A 17,309-nucleotide genomic window follows, 5' to 3' on the forward strand; every position below is an offset into this window, starting at 1 on the left:
ATAATATTTCTGTTGAACAAACTGAGAGGTTACTACTTAAAACAAAACAAACCTATTATGAGCATAGTGAGAAGGTTGGCCGACTACTATCCCATCAACTTAGACAATCCTCTGCAAACCGCACTATAAGTGAGATCAATACAGGACAGGGACAAAGGTCCAATCAGCCCATGATCATAAATAACCAGTTTAAAAAATTCTATTCAAGCCTTTATACTTCCCAAGTTTCTGCTTGCCCGTCCGAGATCCAGACTTTTTTTGACCCTCTTATAATCCCACAGATTAGCCCTGAGGACAGAGCCAGATTGGACTCTAAATTTTCAGTTGAAGAGATTGCCCAAGCGATACAATCTATGCAAAACGGTAAGACACCTGGCCCAGATGGGCTACCAACAGAGTTTTACAAAACATTTTCCTCTAAATTGTCCCCTTTTTTATGTAAACTCTTTGAGGAAATCCACACGGTTAAAAAATTGCCACAAACTATGAACCAGGCAATTATCACTGTTCTTCCCAAAAAAGGAAAGGATCCATGTGAGTGCAGCTCGTACCGGCCCATCAGTCTACTGTGCTGCGATTATAAAATTTTCACTAAAGTATTAGCTCGTCGCTTTGAATCGGTAATCCCTAAAATAATAAATCCAGATCAATCAGGCTTTATACCTGGTAGACAGTCATTCTATAATATGCGCCGCCTGCTGAATGTGCTGCACACTTCCCATTCCGTGCACCAGCCAGAAGTTGTCATCTCGCTAGATGCAGATAAAGCATTTGATCGAGTAGAATGGGAATTTTTATGCGCCACTCTAGAAAAGTTTGGATTTGGTCATAATGTAATTTCCTGGATAAAAACAATTTATTCTACACCCATGGCATCAGTATTTACTAATTCTACATTGTCTGACTATTTCCAGCTGTATCGTGGAACAAGACAGGGCTGCTGTTTATCACCATTTCTTTTTAATTTGGTCATAGAACCTCTGGCCATTGCCCTACGAATGGAAGACAGGATCTGTGGAATCCTCAGACATAATGAAATTCATAAAGTCTCCTTGTACGCAGATGATCTTTTAGTATATTTATCTAACCCCAAGCAATCAATCCCAGCATTTTTTAACATACTAAACTCGTATAGTAAAATATCTGGTTACACAATAAATTTCTCCAAAAGTAACCTCTTTCCAATCAATGAATTGGCAGCAGCAATAGATTATACCCCCTTTCCTTTTAAAAGAGTTGAGGAATTTACTTATCTTGGTGTTAAAATTACACACAATTACAAAGACCTCTACCATTTCAACTTAAAGATTTTGTCAGAACAAATCAAGGAAGATCTGACGAGATGGTCTTCATTACCTATCTCTTTAGCCGGGAGAGTAAATATAATTAAAATGTCTGTCCTCCCCCGTTTTTTATATTTCTTCCAAATGATCCCTTTCTTTATACCAAAGACAATGTTTAGGGAAATAGATAATATGATCTCATCTTTCATATGGTGCAGAAAAGTTCCAAGAATGAAAAAGAGGTTTCTGGAAATGCCAACATCTGCCGGAGGTCTAGGCTTACCTAATTTTATAGCTTACTACTGGGCGGCAAACATTAGTAAAATACCACATTGGATTTCCACATGGGGTAGTAGCCAGGGTCCAGCCTGGGCTAAAATGGAGGTAAATAGCATGTCAACAGTTGGTCTGGTTTCAATTGTGAGTTCCGCAATCCCTATAATTTCACATCCCCAGATTCTTAATCCAGTTTTAAAACATTCCCTAAAAATCTGGTTTCAGTTTAGAAAGCACTTTAGCTTTACTCGTCTTTCCTCTTTTTCTCCCATAGTTAATAATCCCCTTTTCCCACCGTCCCATATCGATGGTGCATTCCAGATGTGGCACAAAAATGGGCTGGTATTTTTGAAGGACCTTTTTTCCAAAATTCTAATCATTCTAATGCCCTTTGAATTACTACATGAAAAATACAATATTCCCAGATCCCACTTTTTCAGATTCCTCCAACTCAGAAGTTTTGTTAATAAATATTTTGATCCCTCAGAAGCCTGCCACATTGACACCATGGACGACTTACTTGCTTTAAACCCTCATACAAAGGGCAACATATCTAAAATCTACAACAAGATCCAGGGTATTAAACCCCTTTCATTGAGCAAGACCAGGCTGGCATGGGAAAAAGATCTTGAGATTACATTTTCAGAAACATCCTGGCAACTCTGCTTGGAACGGATTCACACCTGTTCTATTTGTATCAGACACCGTCTTATTCAATTTAGAGTGTTACATCGTCTTCATTATTCAAATGAAAGACTTTCTAGGATCTACCCTGATGTCAGTCCTTCATGTCTAAGATGTAAACAAAGTCCAGCCTCTCTAGGACATATGTTCTGGAACTGTATCTCACTGAGGAGTTTCTGGACAAATATTTTTGAGGTCCTTTCACTGATTTGTGAGACAAAGGTTCCATCCTCCCCACTCACTGCTGTTTTTGGGGTTTTGCCCCCTGAAGTCAATGTCTCTAAATTCAAAGGGAGGGCAGTTGCCTTTGCAACAACAATAGCCCGTAGGACTCTCCTCTTCCAGTGGAAATCAGATAAACCTCCTTCGTTTAATGGCTGGATTAGAGAAATGCTCTCTGTGTTGCAACTGGAAAAATTGAGATACAGCAGGGAGAACAGCTGTGAAAAGTTTATGGAAATTTGGACACCCTTTACAAATTATGTTAAAAATGTGAGTCTAAGCTGAAGCCTCTTTGCATGTTTTAGCCTAATAACCTAAACGTGAAGATATAGAGGTATGCGTACATAAGTGTGTGAATCTGTGTGGGTCTATAAGTGTTTAAATATGCATGGGTACTTGTGTTTCTGCAGAGAGAATAGAGAAAAACATTTGAAAATTTCTGTCATGGATGTACACTTTTCTTTCCTTTTTCTTTTTTATTTTTTTTTCTTTTTCTTTTTTTTGTTCTAAAGTTATTCATTATTATTATTATTATTATTATGTTTTGGGGTGGGGTGGGAGGGTTACTGTGCAGGTTTGTGTGTTTAAGTTTGTATCATAAAATTTCTGAAAATAAAGTTTAAAAAAAAAAAAAGACTATAAAGACTATAAAAACGTTCACATGGGTCACAGTTTTGGTCGGAATAAATCATTCGCACATGCGTAGTAGTATTTTTAAAAACCGGAAGCGAAACTTAGTTTCGCCGAGCGGCTACATTATACGTCAGCTCGGTAATATACGAGATGATCTCCTGAACGTGCTTTTATTAATGTTACGGTTATTATGAAGCGCCTGTTCGCTCATCATTTTAATTTTACTCCGTGGTCAGTGCTTCTTCTGTTGAAAAACGGAGCCGGAAAAAGTCTGCGTTAACTTATTAGCAGTATGCCAGTACGGGCTAACAACATTAGCATGAACATAAATTTTATGCGGGAAAGGCTGCACGTAAATATGTGGGACTGACATCAGCCTTTATTTTGTCGGGACACGACTGGAAACACAAATCCACGTGATTATGTGAACGGTTTCTAAGGACTGAGCGGCCTTTCGGCTTCGAAGCTTACACACTGCGTCAGCTAGCGCTCCGAGCTCTGCCCCGACTCACTTTTACCGGGAGACCCGTCTCCTAAATTCCGGTTGCTCGTTCACGTAGAGCTGCGGGACGGATCACAGTCCTAAGTCTCCCACACGTAACAAAGCATCCTTACTTCCCCTAATACACAAAACTGTAAGTCCGTCTGCTCTGCTAGACACGTCTAATCAAACGCAGGATCGGACCACTTCTTTTCTATTTTATTTTTTTAAGTCACTTCCCTCAGTTTAGACTGGATCATCGCAGATGAGTCATTATTTGGGAAATAAAATAAAGTAATAAAGTAAAATAATGAATAATATTTATATAATAACAAACACCCCCCCCCGACGATATCATCGTCCATCCCGATGGTTGGCTGCAACCATCGTCAACTGCCAATTTAGGGGACATCGCCCAACCCTACTTTCCACTTCCACAAGTTAAGAAATGCGCCTGTAACCAATGCCTTCAGTGTGTTTCAACTACCCCTATCTGCAGCCTGCAGAACTGCACAACATAGTGGAATACTGGAACGCTGAGGAATGTGAACACGCTGTGGAATGTTAACCCCGCCCACATTGAGCCTGTCTTCTGCATTGGTTTTACAAGTTTCCATGTGCAATATTGCCACCTACCGGTTTTTAAGGAGTTTTTCCTTACCGTGAAGGGGGGGGGGGGGGTCTAAGGGCAGGAATATCAGTTTAGTTTAGTCTGTTTGTTAAAGTTTAGTATTTTTCTAATGCATTCTTTGTATTCATGATCCCCTTTTTTCAGTTTAGACTGGATCATCGCAGATGAGTCATTATTTGGGAAATAAAATAAATAAATCTAAACTTCCACAAGTTTAGAAATGCGCCTGTAACCAATGCCTTCAGTGTGTTTTGCAACAACAAGGTTGCGTAGGTCTTTGGACAGCTCTTTGCTTTTACCCATCATGCAATGCTTCTTGTCTAACAACTTGCTGGTGAGAAACCTTTTTAAAAGGCATCAATCAGAACTATACCAGCTGATATTACTTTGCATTAATAGGGGGCAGGTTAACCTTCTGAATACTGACAAACTCCAGCTGTTTTCTTGGCTTGCCAGACCTTTTTACCCCTCCTTTTCTTCATGTGTTCAATACTTATTCCCTGTGCCATTTCACTTTATTACTCATAACTTCATTTATGGACATAAATGTTTGGATTTCTTTCTATGTGTGCATTACTTGGTAGGGTTGTGCCGATGGACGATATCATCGTCCATCGTGATGGGTGACTGACATCCCGATGGAGAGACCACCATCGTGATGCCACGCCCCCGCCACGTTGCGCGTCGACACCATAAGCCGCGGTTACATGTACAAAATATCCTGATGGGATCAATGGTCGGATTAGAATCCAACCGTGTAGATGGGCCCAAAAAAATGTTTTCAGAATATAAAAACGTTCACTAAGGTCACAATTTCGGTCGGAATAAATCATTCGCACATGCCCAGTTTGAAAACCGGAAGGGGATACAACTTCCGCCGAGCGGCTTTTTTCCCCAACTTTATTGAATGTAACAATTCAATACAAAACGATAACAGCGCCGAGCGGCTATATATATTGACATGTCAGCTCGGTAAAATACGAGATGATCTTCTAAACGTGCTTTTAATAATGTTACGGTTATTATGAAACACCTGTTCGCTCATCATTTGAATTTTAATCGGTGTGGTCAGTGCTTTTTCTGAACGTAGCCAGGATTAGCAGTATGCTAACACGGGCTAACAACGTTAGCTTTGGGTGGCGCTGCATCCTGTGAATAACATCAGCCTTTATTTAGTCGGGACACGACTGGAAACACAAATCCACGTGATTGTTTGAATGTTTTCTAAGGACTGAGTGACATTTCTGCTTTGATGCTCAAACCGCTGTGTCTGCTGACGATCCGAGTTGTGCTCAGACTCACACACTTTTAGACCCGGTTCTGAGTTTGATAGCTCGTACCCCTAGAGCTGCGGGACGGATCGCAGTCCTAAATCTCCCACACATACCGCTCATGTACCCCCCCCCCCCCCCCCTTCCCATCAAACACAAAGCTGTAAGTCCGCGCTCCGCCGGTCCACTTCACTAGTTAAGTGCGGGAGCGGACTACTTCTTTCTATTTTGTTTGTTACTTTTTCTGTTAAAGTCACTTCCCTCAGTTTATACTGGATCATCGCGGATTAACCATTAGTTGGGAAATAAAATGAAAAAAGCAAAATAACGAATAGCAGTTATATAAGAACGAAAATGTAAAAATACCCCCCAGGCGATGTCATCGTCCATCCCGATGTTTGACAGCAAACATCGTCAACGGCCAATTTAAGGGACATCGCCCAACCCTATTACTTGGGTTGATGCCGACATCTGGTGAAAATTTCATGTCAATAGCTCGATTAGAAATATGTTTTTTGTCCCGCTGTATGGACAAATAAGGAATGTGGGCGTAGTCAGCAAACAACCACCGTTGCTAAGGACGTCCAAAAGTTTACTTTTTCCGAGTTGTCTGAAACTGACGTTTTGAAAAAAAAAGTGGATTTTCTATAAATTTATCACATGTAGCTTAGCTTATATTTTGTGTATTATTCATTGTCTTAAATTTGTTAAATAATGCATTTTGTGTCTGTGTATACAACAGCTAAAATGCTAATGAGGTGGCTTTGTTTAATTTACGTTCTTTGCAACTTAAAATTGTGATCTATTTAATATCATTTTTGTTGGTGAAGCAGTAAACTCTGTGAGTATGCATCGCTCTTTTTTTTTTTAAGCATTATCTTTCTGTGTCTTCTACCCCCAGATGTTCAACATCAACATCTGTGTGATGATGAGAATAAATGGCACCTCCATAAACGGGAGAGACATTCCAGTCTGGACCAAGCAGAACCAGAACCTCTACAGATTAAAGAAGAACCAGAGGAACTCTGCAGTAACCAGGAGGGAGAGCAGCTGCTCCTGAATCAGGAGACTGATGTGAAGATGGAGTTCAAGTCTGATTTGTTGGATCATCAGCATCGCCAGATGAAGATCACCATGTTTCCTGTCATAAAGCTGGAACGAATAGGTAAGTAAACTGTAACTGTTCTAAGAATGTTTTTTATTCCTAAGAAACAAATCAAAGGAGGAGAAAAGTCCCTGTTTTCTGCTGCTGTCAGTGACTCTGTACTCCCCAGCCTGAGCAGCTCCTCTGTGAGTGTGGAGGAGTTTCCTAATCTTATAAATTTGACATGCTTGAGCATCTTGAACTGGTTTACTGCATTAACCAGTATGTCTATGGATCTTGGTAAATGGTAAATGGCGTATACTTATATAGCGCTTTCTACCTTCTTTCGAAGGCCCAAAGCGCTTTACAGCATTGTTTTTCAACCAGTGTGAACACACTCACACACTGGCGGCGGCTCCTCTGCCGAACACTGGTGCCAACCTCCCACCAGAGGCAAGGATGGGTTCAATGTCTTGCCCAAGGACACTTCGACACATGGGCGTGCAAGGCGGGAATACCAACCTGCAATATAACGATCATGGGTCGAGCGCCCTACCCCTGCACCACGGCCGCCCACGTACCACGGCCGCCCACACTTAACAGTCTACCTTACTCTACCTATCTTAACATTTTACCTTTTTGATTCAGTTGTGTCTGATCAATTACATTAGAATAAAGCTAGAAAGCTGCAGTTATTCATTAAATAGAAAGGAATTATGGTAACTACCGTATTTTCCGGACTAAAAAACACAAGTTGCGGTAACACTTTATATTAAGATTCCTTAACAAGCTTTGTTAACACATTAACAAGCATTATAAATGAATTTATAGGGTGTTAGTAAGACATTTATTAGTACAATAAAGGCCCGTACACACCGGGACGAATATTCGCCAGGCGTTATTCGCCAGCGTTTTTCGCCACGTTTTTTGTGTTCACACCCAGGCGATTTTCGCTGACGATGAGTGGAGTGAACATGCAATTTCATTCCCAGACATTAGATGGCGCTTAATGTAAAACAGAAATACTCCTGTACACAAGGTGGCGCTGCGCAACTTTACGCTTCTGAAAGTCGCTTTTCACTCAGAAGAAGAGAGCAAGTATTTACACGCTTGTCAGAATCAAACAAAGAAAACATGAATATTTCAAGCACCAGTAGCTCCAACTGGTGCTTGGTTCGGGGATATTTTAGAATGTCCGTCATTATTACTTCGCGGCTGTGTGTAGACGCTACTTGGCGTCTATCTTCTTCGCTGGTATGTGTGCTCAGCAAGGCAGTTTTGTGTTTGAGCGCCCCCAAGTTGTGTTTTACTGTAACTTCAGAAGCTCCAGACACGTGAGCAAAAGCGCCATTCTCATTGGTCGAGTAGATTTCGACGCGACGCGTCGAAAAAAAAAAACGAACCCGAGGCGTTTTTTTTTTTTGACGCTTTAACGCCTGGCGTTTTTTCGCGTCGGTGTGCACACTCTCGTTGGTGCCCTTTGTTTAGTCACGAGGCGTTAAACGTCGGCGAAAATCGCCGGCGAAATTCGTCCCGGTGTGAACAGGCCTTTAGTCTAATAAGGTTTATTAAATTCCTTAGTTAACACAATTACAAGCATTATTATTAGGATGTTTTTAAGATGCTAATGATGCATTTATTGGCATTATAGGTGCCTAACAAATGTGTCAGTGTTAATAAGCTTAATAAGATTTATTAACAACCTTTGTTAACAAATTAAGAAGTTTTTTTATTGTTTGGGGTTCTAGTAATATATGTATTAGCATTAGAGATGTCTGACACAAGCCTAAGTGTTCATAAGCTTATAAGTTTTATTAACTAACTTAACAAATTAAAGATATTTATTAGCATTATAGATGTCTTGCAAAATAATAAGATTTATTAACATTTAAAGTCAGACCATTGTCTTCTAAATCCATATTACTAAACTGCTTATAAGCTTTACAAATGTATTAATTAACTTTGTTAACAGTTTATTAATTGTTTTGCAGCACCTCAACTAAAGTGAAGACAGTTTTTACCACAAAAACTACAAAGCATAAAGATTGTAAAAAGAACTTTATAACATTAAAACAGACTAAACATACACCAATCGTTCTGTAAAAGATATATATTAATTTAATTCAGACAAATAAAAAGAATCAAAAACATATAGACTGGTGTTGGATGACTCAGTTGGAGCAACTGGTGCTTGAAATATTCATGTTTTCTTTGTATGATTCTGACAAGCGCTGACAAGCGCATAAATACTTGCTCTCTTCTTCTGAGTGAAAAGCGACTTTAAGAAGCGTAAAGTTGCGCAGCACCACCTTGTGTACAGGAGTATTTCTGTTTTACATTAAGCGCTATCTAATGTCAGGGAATGAAATTGCATGTTCGCTCGGATCATCGTCAGCGAAAATCGCCTGGGTGTGAACACAAAAAAACATGTTGAAAAATGCTGGCGAATAACGTCTGGCGAATATTCTTCACGGTGTGTACGGGCCTTAAGAGACCATTCAATTGGATGAAAGCGAGCATGCCTGTTTTGCTGATGGGTTTGATTGACAGATTTATTAGCCAATGGTGACATTAGTTAACCTGCCCATCTCTGATTCCTTTCAGATTTTGATCCTTTTGAATTTTTGATCACCGCGGTGATGAACCACCAGGGGGCGCGTTGTCGCGGTTAACCGCAGCCCCCACCCCAAAAAAAAAAAAAAAGCAAAACACACAAAATCCCCCGGCGGCCGCATCAGAAATAAATACAATTAGAACACAGTATTCTTTATCAACAAATAACAGTAACAACTAACAACTACATATCTAACTTGTGAACTAACTATAGGTGTTGTAGATTGACGGTGTGTGTAAGCGCGGAGTGTCTTGTGTAGGAATAGTAGGAAGGTGCGCACACGTGTGTTGGGGGTGTGCGTTGATTCTTCTGCAGCGGATCGCTCTGGAGCTGCACGCAAGTTTCACCTGTGCACTCTGGTACAGACATCTTCTCAAAATATTATGTATTGCCCAGTAATAAGCAGACTGCAGACACTGTCACCTTTCCGGTAGCCGTGAAGCCTGACACCCATGAAAAACAAAGGGCAGGAGGCTCCGCCGTTGTTTATACAGACACGTAACGTTACGCTGCAAAAAATAGTTCCCAAACAAAACTTGTAGTGATATTCATGGAAATCTAACAGAGCGTTCATGTTTAGTGTTACAGAGTGAAGGAGAACAGTAATACCCCCCCCCCAACACAAAATCCTCCGGTGGGGGGCCGTGTCGCGCACTTAAGAACGCACGCAGCTTGTAATGGAAATGATTACAATGGAAATGAATAATTAGAAAGCAGTAAATTTGTCGTATTTCCTTGCGAGACGGAAACTTCTGTTGTAGAATGAGGATGTGTGCTTCTGAAAGCATGCGCCTGTTTGTGTAACTGTAAAGGGAGCCGCGTGTCACGTGCAGCGCAGAGGCGGACAGTGAGAGCGCGCGCCTACGAGAGAGAGTGACAGGCGCGGTCGGACAAAAGGAGAGAACAGTCTGAAAGAAAGAAGGAAAGTCTGAACACAGGACTAGCAGAAAAAGGAAATTATCAGCAAAGATGAATGCGTTTAATGTGTTTATTATAGTTCCAATCACGCAACATATGCAAAACGTAAAAAAAAGGTGCGGTGATGAGGTCATGACGCACCACAACCTCGTCCAGTGGTGGTCCCGGACGCACCTCGACCCATCCCGGCTCCCAGGGGGGTGCCGCCTGCACCCCGACCAGTCCCTGCTTCCAATGGCATGCCTGACCTGCCGGCCGACTGCTGGCCCGACCCGCCGGCCGACTGCTGGCCCGACCCGCCGGCCGACTGCTGGCCCGACCCGCCGGCCGACTGCTGGCCCGACCCGCCGGCCGACCGCTGGCCCGACCCGCCGGCCGACCGCTGGCCCGACCCGCCGGCTGACTTCTGGCCCGACCCGCCGGCTGACTTTACGCCTTACCCACCGGCCGACTCCAAGCCTGACCCGCCGGCCGACTCCACGTCTGACCCGCCGGCTGACTCCACGCCTGACTCGCCGGCTGACTCCACGCCTGACTCGCCGGCTGACTCCACGCCTGACTCGCCGGCTGACTCCACGCCTGACTCGCCGGCTGACTCCACGCCTGACCCGCCGGCTGACTCCACGCCTGACCCGCCGGCTGACTCTACGCCTGACCTTCCAGTTAACTCCACGCCTGACCGTCCAGCTGACTCCACGCCTGACTGTCCAGCTGACTCCACGCCTGACTGTCCAGCTGACTCCACGCCTGACACGCCGGCTGACTCCACGCCTGACCTTCCAGCTGACTCCACGCCTGGCCTTCCAGCTGACTCCACACCTTTCCTTCCAGCTGACTCCACGCCTGACCCTCCAGTCGACTCCACGCCGGCCGACTGCTGGACCGACCCGCCGGCCGACTGCTGGCCCGACCCGCCGGCCGACTGCTGGCCCGACCCGCTGGCCGACCGCTGGCCCGACCCGCCGGCCGACCGCTGGCCCGACCCGCCGGCCGACCGCTGGCCCGACCCGCCGGCTGACTTTACGCCTTACCCGCCGGCCGACTCCACGCCTGACCCGCCGGCCGACTCCACGTCTGACCGGCCTGCTGTTTTCACGCCTGACCCGCCGGCTGACTCCACGCCTGACCCGCCGGCTGACTCCCCGCCTGACCCGCCGGCTGACTCCACGCCTGACCCGCCGGCTGACTCCCCGCCTGACCCGCCGGCTGACTCCACGCCTGACCCGCCGGCTGAGTCTACGCCTGACCTTCCAGTTAACTCCACGCCTGACCGTCCAGCTGACTCCACGCCTGACTGTCCAGCTGATTCCACGCCTGACACGCCGGCTAACTCCACGCCTGACACGCCGGCTGACTCCACGCCTGACCCTCCAGTCGACTCCACGCCGGACCGGCCTGCTGACGCGTCGAAAAAAAAAAACGAACCCGAGGCGTTTTTTTTTTTTGACGCTTTAACGCCTGGCGTTTTTTCGCGTCGGTGTGCACACTCTCGTTGGTGCCCTTTGTTTAGTCACGAGGCGTTAAACGTCGGCGAAAATCGCCGGCGAAATTCGTCCCGGTGTGAACAGGCCTTTAGTCTAATAAGGTTTATTAAATTCCTTAGTTAACACAATTACAAGCATTATTATTAGGATGTTTTTAAGATGCTAATGATGCATTTATTGGCATTATAGGTGCCTAACAAATGTGTCAGTGTTAATAAGCTTAATAAGATTTATTAACAACCTTTGTTAACAAATTAAGAAGTTTTTTTATTGTTTGGGGTTCTAGTAATATATGTATTAGCATTAGAGATGTCTGACACAAGCCTAAGTGTTCATAAGCTTATAAGTTTTATTAACTAACTTAACAAATTAAAGATATTTATTAGCATTATAGATGTCTTGCAAAATAATAAGATTTATTAACATTTAAAGTCAGACCATTGTCTTCTAAATCCATATTACTAAACTGCTTATAAGCTTTACAAATGTATTAATTAACTTTGTTAACAGTTTATTAATTGTTTTGCAGCACCTCAACTAAAGTGAAGACAGTTTTTACCACAAAAACTACAAAGCATAAAGATTGTAAAAAGAACTTTATAACATTAAAACAGACTAAACATACACCAATCGTTCTGTAAAAGATATATATTAATTTAATTCAGACAAATAAAAAGAATCAAAAACATATAGACTGGTGTTGGATGACTCAGTTGGAGCAACTGGTGCTTGAAATATTCATGTTTTCTTTGTATGATTCTGACAAGCGCTGACAAGCGCATAAATACTTGCTCTCTTCTTCTGAGTGAAAAGCGACTTTAAGAAGCGTAAAGTTGCGCAGCACCACCTTGTGTACAGGAGTATTTCTGTTTTACATTAAGCGCTATCTAATGTCAGGGAATGAAATTGCATGTTCGCTCGGATCATCGTCAGCGAAAATCGCCTGGGTGTGAACACAAAAAAACATGTTGAAAAATGCTGGCGAATAACGTCTGGCGAATATTCTTCACGGTGTGTACGGGCCTTAAGAGACCATTCAATTGGATGAAAGCGAGCATGCCTGTTTTGCTGATGGGTTTGATTGACAGATTTATTAGCCAATGGTGACATTAGTTAACCTGCCCATCTCTGATTCCTTTCAGATTTTGATCCTTTTGAATTTTTGATCACCGCGGTGATGAACCACCAGGGGGCGCGTTGTCGCGGTTAACCGCAGCCCCCACCCCAAAAAAAAAAAAAAAGCAAAACACACAAAATCCCCCGGCGGCCGCATCAGAAATAAATACAATTAGAACACAGTATTCTTTATCAACAAATAACAGTAACAACTAACAACTACATATCTAACTTGTGAACTAACTATAGGTGTTGTAGATTGACGGTGTGTGTAAGCGCGGAGTGTCTTGTGTAGGAATAGTAGGAAGGTGCGCACACGTGTGTTGGGGGTGTGCGTTGATTCTTCTGCAGCGGATCGCTCTGGAGCTGCACGCAAGTTTCACCTGTGCACTCTGGTACAGACATCTTCTCAAAATATTATGTATTGCCCAGTAATAAGCAGACTGCAGACACTGTCACCTTTCCGGTAGCCGTGAAGCCTGACACCCATGAAAAACAAAGGGCAGGAGGCTCCGCCGTTGTTTATACAGACACGTAACGTTACGCTGCAAAAAATAGTTCCCAAACAAAACTTGTAGTGATATTCATGGAAATCTAACAGAGCGTTCATGTTTAGTGTTACAGAGTGAAGGAGAACAGTAATACCCCCCCCCCAACACAAAATCCTCCGGTGGGGGGCCGTGTCGCGCACTTAAGAACGCACGCAGCTTGTAATGGAAATGATTACAATGGAAATGAATAATTAGAAAGCAGTAAATTTGTCGTATTTCCTTGCGAGACGGAAACTTCTGTTGTAGAATGAGGATGTGTGCTTCTGAAAGCATGCGCCTGTTTGTGTAACTGTAAAGGGAGCCGCGTGTCACGTGCAGCGCAGAGGCGGACAGTGAGAGCGCGCGCCTACGAGAGAGAGTGACAGGCGCGGTCGGACAAAAGGAGAGAACAGTCTGAAAGAAAGAAGGAAAGTCTGAACACAGGACTAGCAGAAAAAGGAAATTATCAGCAAAGATGAATGCGTTTAATGTGTTTATTATAGTTCCAATCACGCAACATATGCAAAACGTAAAAAAAAGGTGCGGTGATGAGGTCATGACGCACCACAACCTCGTCCAGTGGTGGTCCCGGACGCACCTCGACCCATCCCGGCTCCCAGGGGGGTGCCGCCTGCACCCCGACCAGTCCCTGCTTCCAATGGCATGCCTGACCTGCCGGCCGACTGCTGGCCCGACCCGCCGGCCGACTGCTGGCCCGACCCGCCGGCCGACTGCTGGCCCGACCCGCCGGCCGACTGCTGGCCCGACCCGCCGGCCGACCGCTGGCCCGACCCGCCGGCCGACCGCTGGCCCGACCCGCCGGCCGACCGCTGGCCCGACCCGCCGGCTGACTTCTGGCCCGACCCGCCGGCTGACTTTACGCCTTACCCACCGGCCGACTCCAAGCCTGACCCGCCGGCCGACTCCACGTCTGACCCGCCGGCTGACTCCACGCCTGACTCGCCGGCTGACTCCACGCCTGACTCGCCGGCTGACTCCACGCCTGACTCGCCGGCTGACTCCACGCCTGACTCGCCGGCTGACTCCACGCCTGACCCGCCGGCTGACTCCACGCCTGACCCGCCGGCTGACTCTACGCCTGACCTTCCAGTTAACTCCACGCCTGACCGTCCAGCTGACTCCACGCCTGACTGTCCAGCTGACTCCACGCCTGACTGTCCAGCTGACTCCACGCCTGACACGCCGGCTGACTCCACGCCTGACCTTCCAGCTGACTCCACGCCTGGCCTTCCAGCTGACTCCACACCTTTCCTTCCAGCTGACTCCACGCCTGACCCTCCAGTCGACTCCACGCCGGCCGACTGCTGGACCGACCCGCCGGCCGACTGCTGGCCCGACCCGCCGGCCGACTGCTGGCCCGACCCGCTGGCCGACCGCTGGCCCGACCCGCCGGCCGACCGCTGGCCCGACCCGCCGGCCGACCGCTGGCCCGACCCGCCGGCTGACTTTACGCCTTACCCGCCGGCCGACTCCACGCCTGACCCGCCGGCCGACTCCACGTCTGACCGGCCTGCTGTTTTCACGCCTGACCCGCCGGCTGACTCCACGCCTGACCCGCCGGCTGACTCCCCGCCTGACCCGCCGGCTGACTCCACGCCTGACCCGCCGGCTGAGTCTACGCCTGACCTTCCAGTTAACTCCACGCCTGACCGTCCAGCTGACTCCACGCCTGACTGTCCAGCTGATTCCACGCCTGACACGCCGGCTAACTCCACGCCTGACACGCCGGCTGACTCCACGCCTGACCCTCCAGTCGACTCCACGCCGGACCGGCCTGCTGTCTCCAGGCCGGACCGGCCTGCTGACTCCACGCCTGACCGGCCTGCTGACTCCACGCCTGACCGGCCACCTGACTCCACGCCTGACCGCCCGCCTGACTCCACACCTGACTCCAAGCCTGACTCCACGCCTGACTCCACGCCTGACTCCACGACTGCCTCCACGCCTGCCTCCAGGCCGGATCTGCCTTGCCGGACCGCTCGCCCCCCCGGCCGTCCCCCGGACCTGCCTCGCCGGACCACTCGGCCCACCGGCCGTCCTCCGAACCCGCCTCGCCGGACGGCTCGGCCCCCCGGCCGTCCTCCGGACCCGCCTCGCCGGACGGCGCGGACCCCTGGCCGTCCTCTCGACTCTTCTCGGCCTTGTTGGTGTGCCAAGCCCGGCCTCCCTGTACTCTGGTGCCTATCTACGTTTGTCTCACAGGCCCCGTCCTCCTTGGTTGACAGTTGGAACCTCGGAGCGGTTCCTTGAGGGGGGGGTACTGTCATGGTTTGAGTTTGTTGTGTCTTGGTTTTTGCTTTAGTTCTTGTTCTGTCTTGTTTGGTTCTGTTTCCTGTTTTATTTTGAAAGGTTTCCTGTCTTGTCATGTTTTTTGAGTTTTACTTCCTTTGTCCCAATCTGTCCTGATCAGGTTCTTGTCTCCCCTGCCTGTATTTAAGTCTCGTCTCTCCCTTCCTCTTGGGCTGGTCCATTAGCTTTTGTCATGGTGTTCACGTCTTCATGTCTTAGCGTCCTCGTTCCATGTCCCTCGCCAAGCCACAGTGAGTTTTTGTCTTGTTAAAACAAGACTAAACAAGATTAAACCCCTTAGTCCTGAACCCGTTGGCCTCCCGTCTCTGCATTTGGGTCCTACCGGCTCTCGAGCCCCCCCCCCCACGTGACATCCGTATCTTCAATGCAATGTAATGAGACACACACAGACAGAAATGTGAAGGTATCTGCTGTAAATCTATGACGTAAATTAATAACAGGATAAATGATCGGCTAGTCAGTTAGCATGTAGCCTAATAGCCTTCGAATGTAAGCGGCTGACTGCTAAAGTTAATAAAAGACAAGTCCTGAATATTATTATTCCTATTGGACCCTAAACTACAATATCAGCTGTCTGTCTGTTTACCGACCAGCCAGTTGCCCAAATGCCGGCATACATCAGAGAGCTCTGCGGCGGAGCTAGTAGTAGCCTAGCAGGAGCTATCGTATGACAAAGCAGCCTAGTTATCATAAATCTTTTGATATTTTTCTTATATTCATTGAGACAGTAATAAAGTGATCATTTTTGTTTTTCATGTTCCTTTTTTGAACGAATGTGGGTCACAGAGACACGGAAGTTACCGCTGAAAGCAGCTTTTGCCGGCGTACAGAGAGCATATCCGGGTGAATGATTTATTACGTGAATAATTATTGCCTTCGAACGGATTAATTATTGCTTTCGAACAAAATAATTATTGCGTTCGCTGTTAATCATTTCGAGGGAACGGAATAGTATTATGAGGGAAAGCAATAGTATCTTGTGGGAACGGAATAGTATTTCGTGCGAACGAGATATTAATATGTGGGAACAAGATATATTTTAATATCTTAATGTCAGGACACGGGCTCCGTACTGATGTAACATAATTTTGCACGTATTTTAACTTTTGATACTTGATCAAATTTTGCTAAGAAAATATTTGAAACAGTGTTATGTCCATTTTACTGATTATTGTATTATTTATATTAATCATATGCATGACTTTTATAAGTAACATAATCTGCATATATTTTGGATAAATTATCTGCATTTGTTTGCCATGTGGATTTTGATAAGTTATTTTTTTACATAATAATTTAAGTTATTCATCTTCGTCATGTGTGTAGCCTGGTGAATTCAAGCCTGCATAGGACATAAAACTGTCTTTGGGTTCTTTATTCCAAAACAAAAATGTAACTCAGGATTTCACATTTAAAAAAATGGTAATCAGGAAGATAAAAAATAAAACAAAATGTGAATCTATTATGCCATCTAGATGGTTCTTTTAGCCAGTTACTTTCCGATCTTCCAAAATTACGAAAGAAAACAAGTGTAAACAAAACAAAAACAGAGAAAATCATCAAATTTAAGAAAAAGAGTACACAAGAATAACTACAGCAGGTGCTCTTTGGCCTGAACTGTAACAGAGATGACGTCGAAGTTGAACACCAGCCACATTAACTCAGTCGAGCACTGCTATAAAACACACGTAAAATGCAGCGACAGTTGTACAAATCAAATTACTAATTTCATCAAATATATTAAAACTGAA

At 45.6% G+C, this 17,309-nt stretch overlaps 2 protein-coding genes across 20 annotated transcripts in view; one reads left to right on the forward strand and one right to left on the reverse strand.

The window, feature by feature from the left end:
• The window catches only part of LOC110013423 (zinc finger protein 271), a 253,782-nt gene that overhangs the window by 118,044 nt on the left and 118,429 nt on the right, over nucleotides 1-17,309 (reverse strand). The gene's annotated exons all lie outside the window — the stretch shown is intronic.
• Nucleotides 1-17,309, forward strand: part of LOC105358153 (gastrula zinc finger protein XlCGF57.1) — a 62,471-nt gene that overhangs the window by 41,322 nt on the left and 3,840 nt on the right. For 6 of the 7 annotated variants that reach the window (XM_023965635.1, XM_023965644.1, XM_023965641.1 and 3 more), the window contains one exon: nucleotides 6,383-6,646. The exons of the other annotated variant lie outside the window; for it this stretch is intronic. In XM_023965635.1, coding sequence (XP_023821403.1) covers nucleotides 6,383-6,646 — 264 coding nt within the window. The remainder of the gene's footprint in view (nucleotides 1-6,382; nucleotides 6,647-17,309) is intronic. 7 annotated transcript variants of the gene reach the window in all.

The sequence above is a fragment of the Oryzias latipes genome, chromosome 17, assembly GCF_002234675.1.
Source record: "Oryzias latipes chromosome 17, ASM223467v1".
NCBI lineage: Eukaryota > Metazoa > Chordata > Actinopteri > Beloniformes > Adrianichthyidae > Oryzias > Oryzias latipes.